This window comes from Mesoplodon mirus, assembly GCF_964341445.2.
Source record: "Mesoplodon mirus genome assembly, chromosome: 9".
In the NCBI taxonomy this organism is placed as follows: Eukaryota; Metazoa; Chordata; class Mammalia; order Artiodactyla; family Ziphiidae; genus Mesoplodon; species Mesoplodon mirus.
In genome coordinates, this window is record NC_138985.1 from 31,624,079 (window position 1) to 31,645,380 (window position 21,302).

Sequence of the window (21,302 nt, forward strand, 5' to 3'; positions counted from 1 at the left end):
ACCCCCTCGTCCAGCTGTCTGCAGACCGCGACCCGCACGCGAGCCCCGACTCCCCAGCAGCCCTCTAGACGCCTAGCCAGCACTCTCCCGCTCCAGCTGGCCCCGCCTGCACCGCTTCCGCTTCCGGCGGTCGGGGCGGGGCTTCCGGCCGACGGGCGGGGCATTGGGCCGCCCGGGCCCGGAAGCGGCGGCAGCAGCGCGGGCACCGCAGGGTCGGCCATGGCTGTGAACCTGAGCCGGAATGGGCCGGCGCTGCAGGAGGCCTACGAGCAAGTGGTCAACGAGAAGTCCCCGACCGACTGGTGAGCGCCGAGGCGGCCAGGGGCGGGCCGGGGGCGGGCCGGGAGCGGGCTGGGGCCGGGGAGCCAGGGGGCGCGGAGCCCTGTCTGCCCAGTACCTGCGCCACACCCCGGGGGGGGGCGGTCCCCACCCTGTCACCCCTTGCCCCACCGTGCGTGGGCAGGTTAAACCCGGCGTGGGGGTCCAGTGAGTCCCCAGCCCTTCCCTTCCGCTGGCCACCGGTCTCTGCCGTACGGGCCTCGTTGATGCATCCTGTGCCTGGCTGTGCTTGAGGGCTTCGCCAGGTTCTCCTTTCTTGCCCGGGGACTTCCGTGGACAAAGGGACCCTCCACAGCCCTCCTTGAGAAAGCGGAAGCTACGCCCGGCGTCTTCCAAACGCTGTGTTCAGGGATGGCACTCTGAGGGTGGTCTGGCAGCCTTGCTTTGGAGATGTCAAGCAGGAAGGTGGAGGAGTTTAAGTCCCTGGTTCCCTGTGAATATGTATTCGAGAACCTCCCCTTCTCCAAGAAGAATATACTTCATATTCCTGAGCTTTGGGGAGATGAAGGAAAGGACGATGCTGGTTATGTGTTTGGAAAAAGGTCCCATCTTCCGTCCACCTCCCAGTGACATCCTTTCCTAGGCTGTCGGTGTTAGGGGCTTTATAGTCCTGGAAGCCTGGATCTGAAGTCTCTGGGAGAGCCCTGGGCAGCCCACACATAGGGTCTGCTGTCTGTCCTGCAGCTGGGGTTGTTTTTTGCATGGTAATTCTCTGTTACCTTCCTTTTTGCTTAAATTGTGTTCACTGACCAGTTTTGAGAACTTGTACTTCCAAGAAATATGCTGAGTACGATGGAGTGAGGTGACCAGCTTTTGGGGTGGGAGCCTTTTCCCATTGCCTAGGGAGGGGCCCGCTGGGCGTGGCTGAGCTACTGTGGCTCTCTCCACTTGTCAGGTGCTACTGCTTTCGCATGTCTACTTTCCCTGGTGCCCAGCACAGAGTGGCTTTTGTACAGTGTACTGTTGTGACACTGAGGACATTGTTGCCTTGCCTTTCCTTCACCCCCAGGCCTCTTAGGGAAGAGCTTCAGGACACCAGCTGCCTGGGTCTGCAGAATCTCTGGGGCCACGTCAATGTGGGCAGGTCCCCATTCACTAGCTGAAAAAATATCTAGACCCATGTCACTTCCCTGCTTAAGCTCTGCAGTGGCTTCCTGTTGCATCATAAACACAGCCTGTACTCTTTGCCATGGCTGACAGGCTCCTGACCGCCCCTCCTGTTTGCCGTGCTGTGGTCACACCTGTTTACCACCACTCTAGCTTTCTTTCTTTTCCTTAAACTTGCAAAGCAGTTTTCTCCTCATAGTCCTTGTTCTTTCTGCTTCCTCTGCCTGGAGCGCCTTTCCACATCATCCTAGGGAGCTCCCCAAACTTCATTTCTCAGCTCTGATGTTGCCTTTTTGGAGAGGCCTTTCTGGATTCCTGTCTCCCTGGCTGCAGTCACATTTTCCCATCTCCCTGGTTGACTGCCTTCAGGCATGCACCAGACACCCTCACTGATTTTCTTATCACCTTTGCTCTTCACCAGAAAGGGTGGGGTGGTCCCCATCCCTGTCCCTGATGTAGGGGTCCTGAGAGCGGTGCGGAAGAAGTGGCAGAGGATATCAGAGCAAGAACAGGTGGTCTCTGGTGTGGCGGGTCATAGCAAGTTTCTCATGCAGAGTGGGTGCCTTGGGCCAGGCCCTGGAGCCAGCTGGGATGGAGAGCAGCCACAGCATCAACTCTCCATACCGGCTCTCTCTCCTGGTTCCCCCAGGTGGTTCTTCCCCTAGATTGTGGCATGTTTGCTCACTTCCTGCACCCACTGCACTATCTGACAGTACGTTAGTGTTGATGTGTGTGTGTGTGTGTGTTTGTGTGTGTGTGTGTGTGTGTGTGTTTTGTTTTGTTTTGTTTTGTTTGTCTCCCATTAGAAAGTAAGCTCCACGGGCAGGGCCTCTTAGGGATTATTTGTAGCTGCATTCCCATCGCTAGCAAGCAGCAGGTTCTCAGATTAGGTTTTTGGAAAGTGACTGAATTATAAGGGGCTCAGTGCCCCATACTCCTTGTGCTATATGCCTGCACAAGCCAACACACCATTTTTTTTTTCACGTCGGTTTGAAAGAAGGGTTGTTTGATTGAATGTGGGATGAGCCTCTGAACCGGGAACATTCAAGAAGGAGCCCAGGGTGGAGGGGAATGAAGTCAGAGGGGTAGGTGGCAGGCACGGAGCATGGCCTTTGCTAGCTGCTGGATCCCTTCTTGGAAAAGCTAAGCTGAGCAGCCATCTCTGTTTCTTGCTGCTTGTCCGGTGCCCCTGTCTTCTGCAGCCAGGGGCTTCTTTCCTCCAGGAGGAAGGCTGGTCAGGACTCTGGCCACCAGAGTCTGGATGTCTGCTACCACCCAAGTCTTCCTTTTCCGTTTCTCTGAGTGTTTCTCTCCTTCTGCACTCTCTCTCCTCTGCTGGGAAGCAGTGGTTCTTTCCTGGCCGTCTGTCCTCCCTCCCAGCCAGATCTCTGGACCTGGGTCTAATTTCTTCTGACTTTCTCAGGCTTAGGCAGCTCTGCCCAGTGGCATTAGCGAGCCCCTGAAGCTGAGTGGAAGTTGACGTAGTTCCTGTCAGACTGTTGACCCTGGAGCTTCTGTCTGGCGCGCCTCAGCAGGCCTGTGCCGTGGAGCATGGGGTGATGATACCCCAGACTGGGTTTTGCCTTTGAATTGCTGTCCGATGGATTAGCAGCCTCACCTTGTGGTCTGCCAGCACTCCCTGGAGCTGAGCTGCTGCAGAGTTCATGCAGATGTCTGGGCTTCATGTGGACTGCACAGAAGCAACCTATTCTAGAATGTTCTCTTTGAGCGACCTTTGTTCTGGTCAAGGGACCTTCTGTGGCCCATATTTAATACAATTTACCGTAATTTATAAGCCCACATCTTTACCAGAGTTCTTATGAATAATTCGGCTTACAGGAGAAGGGCGATGTGACCCAGGGTCACCTGTAGAGACCTAAGGCTCTGCTAGATACAGCACGTGCCCAGCCAGGGAGCCTGTCTTGTGAGGAGCCTGACTCCACGTTGAGTCATGGCCCCTGTGGTTTCCAGTGCCATAAGCAACCGATAAAAGCCTGTGTGTGCTGGAAGAGCCTCAGGCCAGACAGACCTGCTCCACCAACCCTTCAGGCTTCCCAGAAGACCACAGATATACACAGGGTCATTGAAAATGCACATATTTCTCCTTCCTGCTTCTCCTTGGGGTGCTTTGGTGTCAGGAATATGCAGGTATCTTTTGTTTGTTCAAATGCACATACATGGTAGCTAGGTGAGTATTTCACACATAAATGTGTAGACGGTTGCCATAAAACTTCACAGCTTAGTTTTCTTCCGAGTAGATGTGTGCTCCCTGTCTCCGTAGGCTTGTCCTCACGATAGGCCGCTCTGGTAAGTCGGGCCGGCTGCATCTGAGAAAGCTCAGCCCTGGGAGGCCCAGCGGCCTACTGAGGTCCTGCCTTGTAGTTCAGAGTGGGGTCTGTGTCAGCCTACAGGGTTACTGTCAGGCTGAGCTCTTTGGGGTGCAGCGTGAAGCCTTGGTGGGCACAGTGAGGGCAGATGGTGACCAGGGCACTGGCTGTAGAGCCTGTTTGTGTTTTGTTTCAGGGCCCTCTTTACCTATGAAGGCAACAGCAATGACATCCGTGTGGCTGGCACTGGGGGTGAGTATGGTCAAGCGAGGAAGCAAATGGGCTCTTATGGACCATCAGGAGGCAGAAGCCCGGGAGGGAGGGTGAGGTGCGTGGAGGGGAGAGAGTCCTGACATCAGTGCTCCATCTCTGCTGGCGTTTCAGCCGTCACAGCGGGAGGAAGGGCACTCAGGGTGCATAGGTGTCCCCTGCATGTGGCGTGACTGCAGTGACACCTCCCCTGGCTAAGGGTGAGCCTACCCCACATCAGTTTCATTCAATGTTCAGGAATTCCCTGGTACCCTGATCAGGCTGACTGCAGCCAGCCAGGCAGGACAGAGGCTTCCACTGAGCAGTGTGGGCCCCCCCCGCCACTCAGCTCCTTCTGGCCAGCTTTGGGTTTCAGATGTTTCTTTTTTTTTTTTTTTTTTGGTGGTACGCGGGCCTCTCACTGTTGTGGCCTCTCCCGTTGCGGAGCACAGGCTCCAGACGCGCAGGCTCAGCAGCCATGGCTCAGGGGCCTAGCCGCTCCGCAGCATGTGGGATCTTCCCAGACCGGGGCACGAGCCCGTGTCCCCTGCATCGGCAGGCGGACTCTCAACCACTGCGCCACCAGGGAAGCCCTCAGATGTTTCTAAGTGAAAATACCTTCTCCTTGGCTTTCTCTGCCTGGTGGTGCAAGGCAGCACTGCTCTCCGTCTGTGTTGTAGTTGGAAGAGCTGAGATGGGAAATAGGCCAGCCCTCTCCAGCTTGCAGGCAGCCCAAGGCCTGGCCTGTGCTGCATCCTTAGTCCTGGGCTGCAGCTGGGAGGGTAACAGTCCCACAGAGCTGGGTGCTGGTGGTGGAGGAGAAGGTGAGACACATCCTTCCCTCTGTCCTCTTCCCGGTGGGCTGAGTATCTGCAGGGCACACCCTCAGCCAGGAGAGGTCACATCAGTGCACATGGTCCACTGGGACAGGGTGACCTGGAAAAGTGCTACTCAAATACGGGGTGATAAGAAGTGCCTCGGGAAGAAGAGGCTCTTGGCCAGTGCTGGGCAGAGGGGTAGAAACTGCAGGCCCCCCACCTGATACCCCTGACTCCTCGTTCTCAAGGCCGGCTCACCTGACCTGAGTGACACGGCTTCACTGTTCAGTGCATGTTCACTAGCATGTTCTCTGCTTGCCCCATGAATGGTTCTGGTGACTTGTTGGTAGAAAAGGTTTCCCTCTTTCGAGTGCCTCTCCTTGGTAGTCCTCTTTCTAGAAGGACTGCCACTGACGGTGGTCTCAGGTGCAGTGTGACGCCATAGGGGACTGAGAATTGCAGAGTTCAGCTGTGTCATACCACCATCCTCAGTGGTATTCACAGGCTCTGCTGTAGGAGCCCAGAGCAGGGCCTCAGGACTGCCCAGGTTCCCTGGAGCCCTTTAGCTAAAATACCTGATCCAGGTCCTTCTCACAGTCTGAGGAGGTTTGGGATACCTGATGAGAACCCAAAACTCTAGTACATGCTGGGGCTCACAGCCTGAGTGTCAGGGGAGAACGGCATAGGGTGGTTCATTCCTGTGCCCCATCACTCCCTTATCCCTGCTCAGAGAGTCTTAAGAGCTGAGGCCCTATATGGCGGAGAGTTAACATCTGCTTGGAACCCTCTGGGTGGCCCTGGAGTCTGAGCAGACGTGTTATTCCAGGGCAGTTGGTGGAGTCCAGGCAAATGGTAAAATTGTTGCAGAGCCCCTCCATCTGGAGGTCTGGTGCCTGCCTGGTTTGTAGCATAAATGACATTTTTGCTTCCAGAATTACCTGTGGGTTTACAGGAGTGGTTTTTAGACAAGTGTGGCTTAAAAAAATCACCTGAGGTGCCTTTCCTTCCTCCCTCCCTCCCTCCCTTCCTTCGTCTTCATTGCTTCTTAGGGGCTTTCTCTCGTTGTGGTGAGCGGGGCTGAGGTGCTTTTCACAAATGCAGATCCTGGGTCCCATCCAGTTCTCATAAGTCAGCTTAGTGCGGGTAGGCCTAGGAATCTGATTTAGATGCAGATGGGGCTGAGAACCCTGGTTTAGAGGCACCGGGGTTTCCTTTCCTGATGGACCAGGTGCCAGGGTGGGCGTGGGGTGCCTGGGCTGCCCCTGACTCTCCTTGTGACTGCTGCAGAGGGGGGCCTGGAGGAAATGGTGGAGGAGCTCAACAGCGGGAAGGTGATGTACGCCTTCTGCAGAGTGAAGGACCCCAACTCCGGCCTGCCCAAGTTTGTCCTCATCAACTGGGTACGTGGAACTGGAGGGCTTCCGAGTTCTCATCTGGGTGAGACCCGGAAAAACTCCCTTTTCATCTTCCGTGCTTTGCCTTTTGTGACTGGAGCAGAAGAGGACTTGACTTTAGAACAGCTTGAATCCGGTGAATGAACAGGAGAGTGGATTAATTCAGTGTGGCCCAAAGAATACGTAGGGCCTTGCTAGTGCAGAAGTCACTGTTCCAGCCCAGAACTACTCCTGTGAAATGGACTACACACAATCACAGGGCACTCATTGTTCTTGTCCCCTTCAGGATAGTCATCCTGAGGGAACAGAGTGCCTGGATTAGGGCTGGGAGGGCACTGGGAGTATAGGAGACGGGCTCTAATGAAGTGGAGCCCCCTGGGTGGGGACTAGGGAATCCTAAGGCAACGCCCCACAGTGGACGCTGGCGACCGTCCTGCTCCAGGAACCTCCCTGACTCGGAGGTATGGGGGCTCACCGTGTCCTCTGCTTTGGGGTTGTGGTTTGCTCTTTTCCGGGACACAGGGAAACTGCTGAGTCCCTGGAGTGGGCAGTGGCTTTGCGGGGAGACCTGGGTCACACTGAGGAATTGGCAGGTCACACTGGGTGTGCTGTGTTGCAGACCGGCGAGGGTGTGAACGACGTGCGGAAGGGAGCGTGCGCCAGCCACGTCAGCACCGTGGCCAGCTTCCTGAAGGTGAGGGCTGCTCCGCACAGGGCCTCCCAGAGTCCACCAGGTCCCTAGGTTCCTGGGTGTGAGTGAGCGGGAATCACAGCCAGAGTGGGAAGTGTGCCTGAGTCCCTGTGCTCTGTCTGGACTTCAGGGCATAGCCAGAGGCTGCTCTCCTGCCCAGGAGGTAGCCAGAGCCACCTGCAAGCTGGCTTCAGTGGGAAGGAAGGACGAAGGACCTTGGGGAGGCCCTGCTGGAGCTGGTCTTGGGGCGGGACTAGGCCTCGGGCTGCATTTGTTTTATGAGGACAGACTTCTAGCAGTTCTAGCAGGATTTGGACGAGAAGGAAAGTTGCTCCTGCTCGCAACCTCAACGTGCGTGTTCCCTTTAGCGCAGTCTTTCTAGTCCATTTCTGCACGTATTTATTTTAGACATCGTATAATGGAACCTTGTTTAACTTCAAAAGCATTTTGTATCAAAAAGCATTTGTTGTTCACTTGTCAGCTTACTCTTTGCATTTCTTTGGTTACTGGGAAGGAGGCTCAGGACTTTGTTTTCTGGTTCTGCCAACGCTTCTTCAGACGCACCTCAGTTTCTCCATCTAGGAGCTGAAAGAGAAGGTCCCAAGCTTATTGGTATTTCATAACAACAAGGTCATAGTTCTAACTTCTCAAGAAGAAATCAGTAACTTGCTTTTTGTAGAAAATGTGCTTGTTTCCAGGTGACTTTTAAAGTTGGATTTCATTCACTAGAAAGAAGCCCTTTAATGCCGGGGCTGTCTTGTAGCACCACAGACCAGGCCACACCGTGGAGGGCAGGGGCCTCCCACGCGGGCTGGGACAAGAATGATGGGTTTCCCTCAGCCGGTTTTCCGGAGGCCTTGGGGGGAGCGTGCCTTGGTTCCTGGCAGGGTCTCCCGACCCTGAGCGTGGTGCAGCCGTTGTGCTGTGCAGACCGAGGTGTGCGGCCTGTCCTCTCCTGGGGTTGCAATGCTGCTTCTTCATTAAGTGCTGCTCCTGCTGCAGGGGGCCCATGTGACCATCAACGCCAGGGCCGAGGAGGACGTGGAGCCCGAGTGTATCATGCAGAAGGTGGCCAGGGCCTCCGGGGCCAACTACACCTTCCACAGAGAGAGCAGCCGCTTCCAGGACACGGGCCCCCAGGCCCCGGTGGTGAGTGCCCTGTGGGCCTGAGGTGGCCGGGCAGGAGCGTGCGGTTCTAGCTGCCGGACTGATTCGGCCCGCACTCAGCGCTTCCTCCCTCAGGGGCTGGGCTCCCCCTGCCTGGCTTCCGGTCCTGGAGCCGGACTGAGGTGCAGATGGTGACCCCGAGCCTGACAGGAGCAAGAGCTGCCTGCTGGTGAGGCGGGTGCTGGTGGGCATGAGGCGTGGCCTTTGACCCTGCCTGGTAGTTCCAGAGCCTCTTGTGTGTGCTCAGAGGTTCTCTGCAGGGAAATTCCATCCACCCTCCAGGCCGTGGCCCCAGAGTGTCCTGTGCCGCCCTGGACGGTGGTTGCTTTGGAGAAACTTCTGGTGGTGGACAGGGCAGGCCCCTCTGAGCTGTGGGCAGATGGACGCCTGTGGGCCTGTGGTCCGGTGCAGGATGGGAGCTGGGGTTCTTGGAGAGCCTGTGGGTGCTGCCATGGCAGTCAGCTGTCTGAGGGCCCCCTGTGCAGAGGCCTGCCTCAGAACTGCCCCACCTCCAGGAATCTCGGGCAGGCCAAGGGGCCTTTCCTGCCTTGGCTTCCATCCACAGGGGCCTGGTGCAGCCAGAGACTCGTCCAGTGTTGTCTGGGGTTGAGCTTCCCCACTTGCGGTTTCCAGGGCCTCTCAGGCCCTTTTGGTATCAGTCTCCTTAAGGGTCACTGGGCCAGGCGCCACTCCCTCTGCCAGGTGCCACCCTAACAGCTCTTACCTGCGTGCTGTGCTCCTGTCAATGACCCTACAGTGAATTCTCTGTCCGCCTCAGGGCTCTGTGTACCAGAAGACCAACGCCGTGTCTGAGATCAAAAGGGTTGGCAAAGACAGCTTCTGGGCCAAGGCAGAGGTAAGTGCCGCCCAGGGCATGAGGATGAGAGCTGGCATTCGGGCTGGTCCTGTGTGCACCAGACAGGAAGTGGTTTACCTGCTGTGTCTCGGTTTTCCTTACCGTGAGCTCCTAGAACAGATGGCCCTGGTAGCACCCATTCGCAGATGGTTGAACTAGGGGTCAGAGGTGTTAGGGAACAAGGCCAGCGAGTGTTGCTGTAGAGCCCACGCTTGACCGTGGCCCCTGCGGGCTGCCTGGGCGGGTCCACGCCGCCGGCAGCGCCGAGGCCGAGGGGTCAGCCGCCCGTGGCTCTCCCCGCAGAAGGAGGAGGAGAACCGCAAGCTGGAGGAGAAGCGGCGGGTGGAGGAGGAGCGGCGGCGGCTGGAGCAGGAGCGCCGCGAGCGGGAGCTGCGCGAGGCCGCCCTCCGGGAGCAGCGCCACCAGCAGCGGGACAGCGAGGCCGGGCCCCCCAGGTGAGGCGGCGCTGCCCCCTCCTCCTCTCCCCTCCTGAGGGCTGTCCCCCAGGGCGGGGGAGGCCGGGCTGAGGCCGGGCTGCAGCTCTTCCCTCTGCCCCTCCCAGCAGGCAGGGTGAGCAGCAGGAGGTGCTTTCAAGGAGCAGAGAGGAGCAGGTGAGTCTCGGACGCTCCCACCTTGAGGGCCAGAGTGACGCACCTGGGTCCCGGATCTGCTGAGGCTCGTCCGGGACAGGTGCGCAGGCTGCCTGCTGTGAGCCGTGGTGGCCGCGTGGGTCCCTCCAGATGCACACGCCCCGCCCAGCAGGCCCGAGGGAGGCGCTTACTGAGAGGGGCCTGCAGCCTGCTGGGGCAGATTAGAACGTGGGACACGTGGTGTGTCAGGGCCGTCAGTGGAGAGGAGAGCCGAGGGCAGAAGCTCAGGCCGGCATGGACCTCCGCCTGGTGCTGGCAGAGGCCTGTGAGCCCCTCAGCTTCGGTGTTTTGCTTCCTGACCCCCTGCACAGCTGCAGGGAGCCAGGCAGGCCGATGGCTCCTGGATCCTCATTCACTGCCGGCTCCGTGCGCGCTCCTTCAGGAGCCTGTCTGTCCACAGCCAGCACACCCACGGGAGATCTTCAAGCAGAAGGAGAGGGCCATGGCCGCCACGTCCACCTCCAGCCCCCAGCCAGGTGAGACTTCGCTCTGCGCCCAGCTGTGAGGCAGGGGAAGGCTGAAGGGGAGCCTGGGGTCCCAGGGCAGGGCCCCCTGACTTAGTGACAGATGTTTCAGAAGGTGAAAGGGATGAATAAGGAGAGCCCGTGCTCATGAGTGTCGCTTCTGGCCCGGGAGCCGGGGACCCAGGTGTCCCCTTCCTGCTCTTGACCTGGTGGGACAGGAGGGGCCTTGTGTGGCTCTAGAGTGGACACCCTCCAGCCCCGGCCCTGTAAACCCCCCAACGCTGGGCTGTTAGCTGGGTCTCAGGGGCCTGCATCAGTCACCTCTCTGGCCCCCAAAGGCTATATCGGACTGCACTGCTGGTCAGCTCTCCAGCCCTGCACGTGGCCCCCAAGGGGCTGCTTGGAGTGTACGATGTGTGTGTGTATGTGATGTGTGCACAGCGGGTGGCATTCCTGCAGCTGCTGCATGTTCCTGTTCGCTCCCTGTGTGACAGCCACTGTCCCAGAGCAGGTCCACCCTCCGGGCAGTACAGGGCACAGAAGGGGCAGAGAGGGCTCGGCTCTTCCCGCTTTCCAGCAGTGTGAGGTCTTCGATGTTTACCGTTGGTTTGCAGGCAAGCTGAGGAGCCCCTTCCTGCAGAAGCAGCTCACCCAGCCGGAGACCCCCCTCAGCAGAGAGTCAGCTCACGCCACCTCAAGGCCCAGGGCAGGCAAGGCTCTCAGCTGCCCTGTGGGGGGTTGGGGGTGGGAGGGAGATGTGGCACGTCCTCTCCCCTCCCCTGGGTCAGAGTGGGCCGTGTCCTCCTGTGCAGATCTCCGCGAGGAGCCAGTGCCCAGCGCCCCTCCGTGCTCGGTGCCGGCGGAAGAGGAGGCCGTGTACGAGGAGCCCCCAGAGCAGGAGACCCTCTACGAGGAGCCTCCAGTGGTGGGTTCTGTGCAGCAGGGCAGATGGGTGAAGGGCCCACGTGCCCGGAAACGCGCTCCTTGGCCGTACCCATTCCGTGGCTCCCTACCTGTGAATCACCTTGTTTAATTTTGGAGCATCCCGTGCCCCGTGTGCCCTCCCCGCAAGTCTGCCGTGAGCCCTGGTCACAGGCAGGGTTGAATCTGGGTAACCACGATCCCAGACTTCTCTTCTTCTTTCCCGTCCGTGGGCAGGTGCAGCAGCAGGATACCCGCTCTGAGCGCATTGACCACTACCCGGGGCTGAGTGGGAAAGGGCTCTGTGCCCGGGCGCTGTATGACTACCAGGCAGGTAACGTGCTGCAGCCCTGCCCCTCAAACCACAGGGCCCAAGCTCAGGAGGCAGGATTTGCTGACTCCCTCAAGGGGAGAGCCCGGGGCGTGTCGGAAGTGAAGACAGGAGGGGGAGAGGGGAGAGTGGGTGGGTGCCCTGCACAGCTCAGGCCTCCCCCCGTGCTCCGGGCAGCTACTTGCTGTCCACTGGTGTGAATCCCAGTTGCCTGCCTTGTTCTAGTGCCGGAAAGTGTGACCAGAGAAGAGGGGCCAGGCCTGGATGCCGGTGCCCCTGCTGACCCTGGGTAGAGGCCTCGGGGAGCAGGCTGATGTGTGGAAGTGCTGTGCTCCAGCCTTTCGCTGGGACAGTGAGGCCAGGGCCAGGCCCTGTCGGAAGGTGTGTGCTGGGGGAGTGGCCCCAGGAGCAGCGTCAGCACAGGCTGTGGGCTGGCTGGCCCAGGGCCCTCAGCACCGCATCTGGGCTCACCTTCTTTGCAGCCGACGAGACTGAGATCTCCTTTGACCCCGAGAACCTCATCACGGGCATTGAGGTGATCGACGAAGGCTGGTGGCGTGGCTACGGGCCGGACGGCCACTTTGGCATGTTTCCCGCCAACTATGTGGAGCTCATTGAGTAAGGACCCCCGACTGCTGGCCGAGGCCGAGGGCTGTCCTTCCCTTGCCCACCCAGACGCGGTTTCCTCGTTGCTGGAAGAGGTGGCGTGAGGGTTGTGTACGGCACTTGTCTGGGAATGGGATCCCCTGATGAGGGCAGACCCTTGGGCTCCCTCTGGCTTGGGTGGCTCGGCCTCTGTTGCCCCAAATGCAGCAATAACCTGGTGATCTCCAGACGTGCTTCCAACAGCTTCCCAAGTCCTCCCAACCAGCCTGGTCCTTGACCCCCAACAGAAGACATTGAGCCAAGCCCTGCCCAGAGCCAGCCTCTCAGTGACCTCTGCCAAGGAGTATGGCACTGCCAGTCTGCGGGGGTGGCTCTGAGCAGGGGCATCTAGAGGTCTCCTTCTGCACTTGCCTTTTTTTCCTTTTCCTCTTGGCTTTAAGGGACGGTGTCTGTAGCTGTCAGTGACCCTTGGGAACAGTGAACTTAGAGTTTATGACCAAAGTCAGAGTGGGTCATGACAATTTTGGTAGCAGTCGTTCTGGAACCTGCTCTGTGCTCCCCATTTCTCTGTCCCTCTACCTGGGCTCTGGGCAGTGGAGATAGGAACAACCAAGCCCCCATCTAAGTATGTGAAAGAAGAGGTGAAAACATAACAGACACTGCATGTCCTTCCACGTGGCTCACTCTTGTCTGCTGGCCCCGGTGTGCACCTCAGTTGATACGGTTTAGGGAAAGTAACCATGGTGGCCTGTTCCTACTGTCTTTCCTTCTTTCTGCCCCAGCCCATCCATGTCTGCTTCTGGAGTAAGAATTGCCCCACACCGGCCCTAGCTCCAATCCCCCCTGTTGCAGCCCTCATGTGTGCATCCTCAGACCTCTGACCAACCCTTAGCCACCTGGAGGAGGCATAAAGGTCAATGTGTGACTGCAAGTCAGCCTCCTGCATTTCAGTTCTTGGGGAGGGGCCGAGGGCCCCCCTGACCCCTGCCATGGGGAGCCTCCACCCACGCAGGACAGCCAGTGTGCACATGTACCTGCAGTGAGGCACCGGCACCCACAGAACGTCTGGGGAATTCAGCTCTTACGCTCTGGGAGGTGCCAGGTGGAAGCAGCTTGGGGCAAAGGATGCGCTGAGGGGGCAGTCGGCCCAGGTGGTGGCCAATCCCAGTGCCCCCTCCCCACTGGCTGCAGATGGCGTTTCCTGTCTTCTTAGGCTGAGCTGCAGGCAGGCCTCACCATGTCCTGATTTCTTAGGACAGCCTCCAGGGCCCACCTCAGCTATGAAAGCCCCATGAATCAGGTATTGCCAGCTTTGAGGCTACCTGTGGGCTTGTCTGCCCCTGGACAAGGGGACCCCCGTGGGGCAGGGCCCTTCCCACCCTGGGGCAGCCAGGACAGTAGAGGAAAACCAGTGTGAAGGAAGTGGTGTGTTGGCCACAGTCCTCACTCGCCATGGGGAGGGCTGGGTCACTTGGACTCTTCCTGAAGTGACCCTGGGCACTCGGATTTAGAGCAAGGTTACCAAGTGGCTCTTCTGCTTTGCGGGTCATCGTAGGGGCTTGTCAGGAGCCACTCGATAGCCGGGGATAGGAAGGCTCTTGGCCTCCGTGTTTCTGGGGTCCCTGCACCCAGTGGGGGAGGCTTGGGCAGGCAGCAGGGGCCCGGGGCTGTGTGTGTGGAATCCCGGGCTCCAGGCCCGTGAAACCAGCCCTGAGTGAGCCCTGAGTGAGCGCTGGGGGGCGGGCGTCCTGGGGCCACACTGGCCTGAAGCAGTGAGAGGATGTGCCTTTATTGCCAGAGCCCACCCTTCACTTGACCTTGCCCTGGGCAGCCACAGCTTCCATGGCCTTGCGCACGGTCTCCTCGTCACCCAGGAATCGCATGGGCTTGGTGGGCTTCAGCGCCTGGTCCAGCTCGTACACGATGGGGATCCCCGTGGGCAGGTTCAGCTCCATGATGGCCTGGTCCGACATCGCTGGACCGGAGGAACAAGGATCCTTAGGCCCTCCCAGCCTGTCTGCCAGGCAGCCACCTGCTCTCGCATTTAGCAAACTTCGTGACCTTTAAGGGCCACAGGGCTGTCAGCCAGGCAGCAGCCCTCCCACCCCGACAGCAAGGCCGCAGAAATGCTCCTTGAGAAGGTCAAGGCAGCACTGAGACGGCAGCCTACAGAAATAGCTGTGGTGAACCGAGGACCTCGCTCCAGCCCGAGCTGTCCTCATCTGGGGTGACGCCATTGGCCCCCTTGGCCCAAAGTGAACTCTGGTCAGACTGGTGGGTGTTTGGGATCAGGAAAGACCTTAACCACTTGGCTTCTAGAGAGTTCTAGTTTCTGGACATCCTAAGCAGCGGAGCAGGGCTGCTCCTGAGAAGGGGGGGTGTGATAGGGACGGCGAGAAGCACTGCCCGTGGCCGAGGTGGAGGGGACGCCCTGCCAAGTGAAGAGAGTTCTCTGTGGAAACCCGACCCAACCCTGCTGGCCTCCCGAAGACCTGGCCTGGAATAGCAGCTCGACCTTTGGTATTCCTGTCAGCCCGCCCACCCCGCTGGTGCAGGGAGGCCTTAAGGGAACATGCTCTGGGCAGTGGGAGACCCTGGTCACGTTTGCCTCGGTGCATTCGTTTCTCCTGGACCAGGCTGCAGGGAGCCCCCAGAAGGGAGGGAGGGCAGGTGGTCTTTCCATCTGCGAGGCTCAGTGCCAGCCGTGAGGCGTCTGTGTGGACTCAGCCTCAGGAAGTCCTCAGAAAGGCGGACGGGGGCTTCCATGAAGGAAGCTTGTCATGCTGGGAGGGGCTGCTCCCCTTTTAGCGGAAGCCAAGCTACCAACCTAAGGTCTCTGGCGTTCTCCGCATCCTGCACCCTTCTTTTGACTAGTCTTTTGCCCCGAGTGGGTGAGCTGGGGTGTGGGCAGGGCCCCACCCTCAGTCCCATATCCAGCAGCTGCCAGTGAAGTGACTTGACCAGGGTCACTCAGCGAGCTGGGATTTGGAGCCAGATGGCTCAGCCTCTTCAGGGGTGGGTGTCCTTGGGCAAGATGCCACCCCCAGGCCTGCCTTCCTCGCACCTGAGGCTTGTGTTCGGGAAGCCGGGCCAGCTGTGGACCCTTGTGCAGGGCCTGGGCCCTGTGTCAGTGGCAGCACACATTTTCACCCAGAATCTTCAGAAGGAGACTCAACTGTTACACAGTGTCCCAGTACACACGGCGAGTGGATGGTTCTTTCTTACAGAGCTGTTTTTTCAAGTGGTTTCTCGCCCCTCCCAGTCCAGTTCACAGTTTGGAGGCCCTGCCCTGGGTGCGGATGTCTGCGAAGCCGCCTCGGTGAGGCAGCTGGGGGCTATCTGGTTCAAGGGGACGTGTCACCCAACCCGCCTCTGCCCACACCCTGTGTGAGGATGGGCCTCACCTTCCAGGTGCTTGACGATGCCCCGCAGACTGTTCCCGTGGGCTGCAATGAGCACTCTCTTGCCAGCCTTGATCTGGGGGACGATCTCATCATTCCAGAACGGCAGGGCCCGGGCGATGGTGTCCTTGAGGCTCTCATGCGTGGGCAGCTCCCCCGGCTTCAGGCCTGCATAGCGACGCGCCTGGGGGCATCCGTGCTGCTGTTCACTCCCCAGACAGCCCCCTGCCCCCCCAGCCTGGGCCCCTGTCCCCAGACCTCCCCTCCAGCCCCGCAGCCCAGCCGCTCACCTTGCTGATGGAGTTGTGGTAGGGGTGCTTCTCATCCATGGGGGGTGGAGGGATGTCAAAGGAGCGCCTCCAGATCTTCACCTGCTCCTCCCCGTGCTTGGCGGCCGTCTCTGCCTTGTTGAGGCCAGTGAGACCCCCGTAGTGGCGCTCGTTGAGGCGCCAGGTGCGCACCACAGGCAGCCACATCTGGTCCGTTGTGTCCAGGATGGTCCAGAGGGTGTGTATGGCCCTCTTCAGCACCGACGTGTAGCAGATGTCAAATTCCATCTTCACGTCCTTGATGGCCTGGGCCCCCCTCTTGGCCTCCTCAGCCCCCTTCTCGCTCAGCTCCGCGTCAAACCAGCCGCAGAAGCGGTTCTCCTGGTTCCAGGTGCTCTCGCCGTGCCGAACCATCACGAGGCGGTGGGTGGACATGGTGGCGGTGGACGGCACTCGCGGGCTCCAGACAGGGACAGGTGATCCCCAGGCGCCCCCAGCTTTATAACGGTGCCCAGCCCCCGCCCCAGCCAACTGCCAGTCAGCATTCCAGGCCTGACGGGCGGCAGCAGGTGGCCGGCAGCAGAGCTGGGTGGAAGGCGGGCCGAGAGCCGGACTGGAAAAATGGCCTCATCAGCCACCAGGCCCCACGTGCCCAGAGCCCAGGCTGGGCGGGGCTGCCGAGCAGGGCTGGGCATGAAGGGCAGAAGTCCGGGCCTCCAGCAAGCCTGAGAAGGGGGCTAGCGGGAGCGCAAGGGCTGGCCGGGGAAAGACTCCCCCTGAGGGCGGGGCCCGGAGCCCCGTCAGCTTGCCGCCTGCTCACGGGAGCTGCCGCTGTCGGGCAGGGGCACGGGGAAACCCTGACTGCCTCCTCCGAGTCACTCAACGCAACCGGGGACAAGCCTGCGTCTCGGGAAGTACACTAGCCTGGTGTCAGAGGGAGCCGAGGGTTGTGAGTACGCACGTGTGTCCGCCCACCCACACGTGCGTGCCTAGGTGCGCGTGCACGTGCTGCGCACCTCCTACTGCATGTACACGTCCGTGTGCCTCGCGCTCGTCTGTGTTGCCTGTGCGCACACCTGCGTGCGTACGTGTGAGCTGCCAGGAGGTTCCCCCTGGGGCGCTGTTCTGCTCCCCCGTGAGTGGGGTCTGTATATTGGCAGGGGATCTTCCCCGGGACTCCTGACCCCCCTCCTCAGGTCCGTCTGCCCTGGCAGGCTCTGTGCCCCAGCCTTGCCCGCAGGATGAGCCCTGTGGAAACCTCTGGCTGACAGCCAGGCTGGGAGGGGCTGTGCCGTCATCTCCACACGGGAGGAGGAAAGGTCGCCGTGGGCAGAGCGGGGGAGCTGGTGAGCGCCGTAGCCCTGGGGAGAGGTCTGGCCTTGTGGGAGGTGGCAGCAGTGTAGGGCAAGGGCTGAGCTGGGCAGAGCTGGGCTTCCAGGAGAGCCAGGGGTAGCTGGGGGCCTGGCTGCTGGGCCAGAGAGGAACAGAAGGGTTTCTGCCTTCTCATCCCTTTGTCAAGTTCTTATCCACATGGGCCACACTCTCCCACCCTAGTTACCTTCACCCAAGCCAGGCTCACTCCTCCCAGCTGAAACCACCTTTGAAAAGAAAAAGAAAAATCCAGGATTCATGTCCCCAAGGAACCCCAGAATCAGAGGTACTGACTATTAGGTCTGTGCCCAGCTTATCAGGAGTGCCCAGAGGTAGGCCGAGGTTGGGACTAGGGGGCAGTGTAGAGTTGGGTGCAGGCCCAGGACTTCTGCATTCAGGTTTTGGGGGACAAGGGCTACTGCGATCTGGGCTGTGAAGAAACGAAGCAGAGCGGTGGGGTCAAGATGCCAAGTTGCAGCTGCACCAGCAAAGAACCAATCCTCATAGAACAGCAAACAAGTGCGTGTCAGAGAGGCATAGAGGGGCTGGGCCTTGTGTCCTGACAAATGGGGATCACTGGAGAGTCTGAAACATGGTTATATTTTAAAGTCACTTGCCGCTGTGGAGGCAGGATTGGAGGCCAAAGACCCTGGTAGAGGTGGTGGCTTTGAGTTAGGTGAGAACAAGGCTGCTTGGCCTGGGCTGGGTGCAGGTGGTGGCGTGGTAAGGAGCTGCTAGACTGGGGGGCCACTGGAGCCTTACTGACAGCCAGAGGGAGGGACGGGACATGCCTTCCTGCCTGTCTGATGGCTGTTGAGAGAGCCGGGGACCTCAGAGGAGAGTTGAAGCCTGAGAAGACTATAGACACAGCTTCTAAGCCTTGGCTCGCTCCAGCCTGACTCTTACTCATTCAAAAAGTATTTGCTGGGCATGTCTGGTGTGCCAGCGCTGTTCAAGCACTGGGCAAGCAAGGCCCTGCTCATGGGGGTCTCCATCCCAGTGATGGGAGATGGACAACATGTGACGTGTGGCATGGTAGGCAGTGATGAGGTCCATGGAGAAGCGAGCAGGGGGGCAGGAGGGCTGCTGTTTCAACAGGACTGTCCTGGGAGGGTGGAGCGAGCACCCTCCACTGGTCTCTCCACGTGACCACAGCTATAAATCCTGGACAAAGGCAGAAAGCAGATCTCAGAGAGCTGAAAAGTAAGTAGCAGGCAGATGAAGCAGATCAGATTCCAAGTTCCATGGTGAGTTTACCATTTTTTTTCTCCCAGGATTGCCCAGCTTGAAACCTAGAAGTGTCCCCAGTGTGGACAGAAAGGGCTCCAGAGAATCCCTCTGGTCCAAGGAACAGAAATAAAGTTCCTACAGGCCCCTTCCCTTTTTCCCCTTCTTACCCACCACAGCTCCCGGGCAGTAATGTAGAGGTGGCAGTGTCAGCCACGCAGGCACCTGAAACCCTGAGAGAAGAGCTACCCTCTAACCAGAGGAGGTGAGGCCACAAGAGTGTATGGCCAACACCCGCTGCTTTCTCTCTCCTCCCTCCTGCAGCTGAGGACTGGATGCAGCTGCAGGGGCTGTGCAGCAAGGGGGGGGCGGGAACTAAGGCCCCAAATTTCTGGCTGGAAGTCTTGGAAAGCAGGCCCCAGGGAGCTGTCAAGTATCAGGTCAGGCATGAAGAGGAGGGAGATTAGGTGAGTGATGCAGTACAGTTACAGGTGAATTCCTGGGCTCTGACCCAGGCTGACTCACTGGTGACCTGATTACCTGCCAAAACAATACGATCAACATTCTCCTTAGGATTTAAACAGACTCTCAAAATAATATTCAAAATACCTAGGACAATTTTGCATGTGACTGTCCAGTTCTCCCAAAACCATTTATTGAATGTCCTTTCCCTATTGTATATTCTTGGCTCTTTTGTTGTCAATTAATTGACCACATGTGGGTGGGCTTATTTCTGGGTTCTCTATTCTGTCCTTTGGTCTATGTGTGGGTTTTATGCCAATATCATACTGTTTGATCACTATAGCTTTGTAATATAGTTACAAAGAACTGTGATGTCTCCAGCTTTGTTCCTCTTTTTCAAAATTGCCTTAGCTATTCATGGTCTTTTGTGGTTCCATACAAATTTTAGTGTTTTGTCTTTTTCTGAGAAAAATGCCATTGGAATTTTGATAGGGACTACATTGAATCTATAGATTGCTTTTGGTAGTATGGACATTTTAACCATGTCAATTCTTCCAATCCGTGAGGATGGAATATTTTTACATTTATTAGTGTCATCTTCAGATTTTTCATCAATGTCTTAGTTTTTGGTGTACAGATCTTTCACCACCTTAGTTAAATTTATTTCTAGTTGTTTTATTCTTTTGATGCAATTGTAAATAGGATTTTTTAAAATTTCTCTTCTAGTTGTTAGTGTATAGAAACAGACTGATATTTGTGTATTAATTTTGTATTCTGAAACTTCATTGAATTTGTTTACTAGTTCTGACAGTTCTAGATTTCTTCTAGATTGTTGAATTTGTTGGCATAGTAGTTTCTTATCCTTTGTGTTTTATCAGTTGTAATGTATCCTCTTTCATTTATAATTTTGTTTGAGTCCTCTCTCTTTAATTGATAAGAGTAGCTAAAGGTCTGTCTATTTTGTTTCTTTTTTCAAAGAACCAGCTCTTAGTTTCATTGATATTTTCTGTTGTCTTTTTAGTCTCTGTTTCATTTATTTCTGCTCTGATCTTTGTTACTTCTGTCCTTCTGCTAACTTTGGGCTTTTCTAGTTCCATCAGGTGTAAGGTTAGATTGTTTATTTGAGCCCTTTCTTTTTCTTAATGTGGGTGTATATTGCTATGAGCTTCCTTCTTAGAACTGCTTTTGCTGCATCCCATATGTTTTGGTATGTTGTATTTCCATTTTCATTTGTCTTAAGATGTATTTGGGTTTCTCTTTTGACTTCTTTTTTGACTCATTTATTGTTCAGGAGTATGTTGTTTAATCTCCACAGGTTTGTGAATTTTCCAGGTTCCTTGTAATTGATTTCTAGTTTTACACCACTGTGTCAGAAAAGATGCTTGATATAATTTGTCTTCTTAAATTTATTAAGACTTGCTTTGTTGATATTATCTATCCTGTAGAATATTCCATGTGTGCCTGAGAAGAATGTGTATTCTGTTGATGGATGAAATGTTCTGTATATGTCTGTTAAGTCAATCTGATGTAATGTGTAGTTTTAAGTCCACTGTTTCCTTATTTTCTGTCTGTATGATCTATCCATTGTTGAAAGTGGGATATTAAAGTCCCCTACTATTACTGTATTTCTGTCTACTATTCCCTTTATGTCTGTTAATGTTTGCTTTATATATTTAGGTGCCCCTATGGCAGGTGCAAAAATATTTTTTTAATATTTGAAATTACTCTTGTTGGATTGACCCTTTTACCTTTATATGACATTCTACGTCTCATACATATATAATTTTAAGTGATTTTATTTTTTTAAATTTTTATTGGAGTATAATTGATTTACAATGTTGTGTTAGTTTCAGGTGTACAGCACAGTGAATGAGTTATACATATACATATAGCCACTCTTAGATTCTTTTCCCATATAGTCCATTACAGAGTATTTTGTCCAGAATTCTCTGTACTATACAGTAGGTCCTCCTTAGTTATCTATTTTATTTTTTTTATCGAAGTATAGTTGATTTACAATGCTGTGTCAATCTCCGCTGTGCAGCAAAGTGACTCAGTTATACACATGTATACATTTTTTTTAATAGTCTTTTCCATTATGGTTTATCACAGAATATTGTATATAGTTCCATGTGCTATACATTAGGACCTTGTTGTTTATCCATTCTAAATGTAATAGTTTGCATCTACCAACCCCAAGCTCCCAGTCCAACCCTCTCCCTCCCCCTCTCCCCCTTGGCAACCACAAGTCTGTTCTCTATGTATATGAGTCTGTGTTTTGTAGATAGGTTCATTTGTGCCATATCTTAGATTCAACATATAAGTGACATTATATGGTATTTGTCTTTCTCTTTCTGACTTACTTCACTTAGTATGATAATCTCTAGTTGCATCCACGTTGCTGCAAATGGCATTATTTCGTTCTCTTTTTACGGTTGAGTAGTATTCCATCGTATATATATATATACCACATCTTCTTTATCCATTCATCTATTGATGGACATTTAAGTTGTTTGCATGTTTAGGTTATGTGAACAGTGCTGCTATGAATATAGGGGTGCATGTATCTTCTTGAATTGTAGGTTTGTCTGGGTATATTCCCAGGAGTGGGATTGCTGGATCATATGGTAATTCTATTTTTAGTTTTCTGAG

General features: G+C 56.1%; 2 protein-coding genes across 3 annotated transcripts; one reads left to right on the forward strand and one right to left on the reverse strand.

The window, feature by feature from the left end:
- Positions 1-144: 144 nt before the first annotated feature.
- DBNL (drebrin like) lies at positions 145-12,851 on the forward strand. Of its 2 annotated transcripts, none has more exons than XM_082632863.1 (13): positions 145-302; positions 3,970-4,025; positions 6,128-6,240; positions 6,854-6,928; positions 7,928-8,074; positions 8,871-8,948; positions 9,252-9,403; positions 9,511-9,559; positions 9,981-10,074; positions 10,677-10,772; positions 10,875-10,987; positions 11,221-11,317; positions 11,797-12,851. In XM_082632863.1, exons 1-13 carry the CDS (start codon positions 220-222, stop codon positions 11,934-11,936), a joined length of 1,293 nt encoding a protein of 430 aa, XP_082488989.1. In that variant the 5' UTR covers positions 145-219; the 3' UTR covers positions 11,937-12,851. The 2 variants fall into 2 exon arrangements, with proteins under 2 accessions (XP_082488989.1, XP_082488990.1); XM_082632864.1 differs by having other exon boundaries at positions 9,514-9,559.
- Positions 12,852-12,956: 105 nt separating this feature from the next.
- Positions 12,957-16,169, reverse strand: PGAM2 (phosphoglycerate mutase 2). The gene is made up of 3 exons (XM_082632865.1): positions 15,612-16,169; positions 15,325-15,520; positions 12,957-13,895 (listed from the first exon to the last, which is right to left on the reverse strand). Exons 1-3 carry the CDS (start codon positions 16,023-16,025, stop codon positions 13,729-13,731), a joined length of 777 nt encoding a protein of 258 aa, XP_082488991.1. The 5' UTR covers positions 16,026-16,169; the 3' UTR covers positions 12,957-13,728.
- Positions 16,170-21,302: the final 5,133 nt, after the last annotated feature.

Coding starts and splice junctions, on each gene's coding strand:
- DBNL (XM_082632863.1), top strand. CDS start 220: ATGGCTGTGAACCTGAGCCGGAATGGGCCGGCGCTGCAGGAGGCCTAC. Junction 10,075..10,676: donor CACCTCCAGCCCCCAGCCAG/GTGAGACTTCGC, acceptor GTTGGTTTGCAG/GCAAGCTGAGGAGCCCCTTC. Junction 10,988..11,220: donor TCTACGAGGAGCCTCCAGTG/GTGGGTTCTGTG, acceptor GTCCGTGGGCAG/GTGCAGCAGCAGGATACCCG.
- PGAM2 (XM_082632865.1), bottom strand. CDS start 16,025: ATGTCCACCCACCGCCTCGTGATGGTTCGGCACGGCGAGAGCACCTGG. Junction 15,521..15,611: donor ACCACAACTCCATCAGCAAG/GTGAGCGGCTGG, acceptor AGTGAACAGCAG/CACGGATGCCCCCAGGCGCG. Junction 13,896..15,324: donor CATCGTCAAGCACCTGGAAG/GTGAGGCCCATC, acceptor CCTCCGGTCCAG/CGATGTCGGACCAGGCCATC.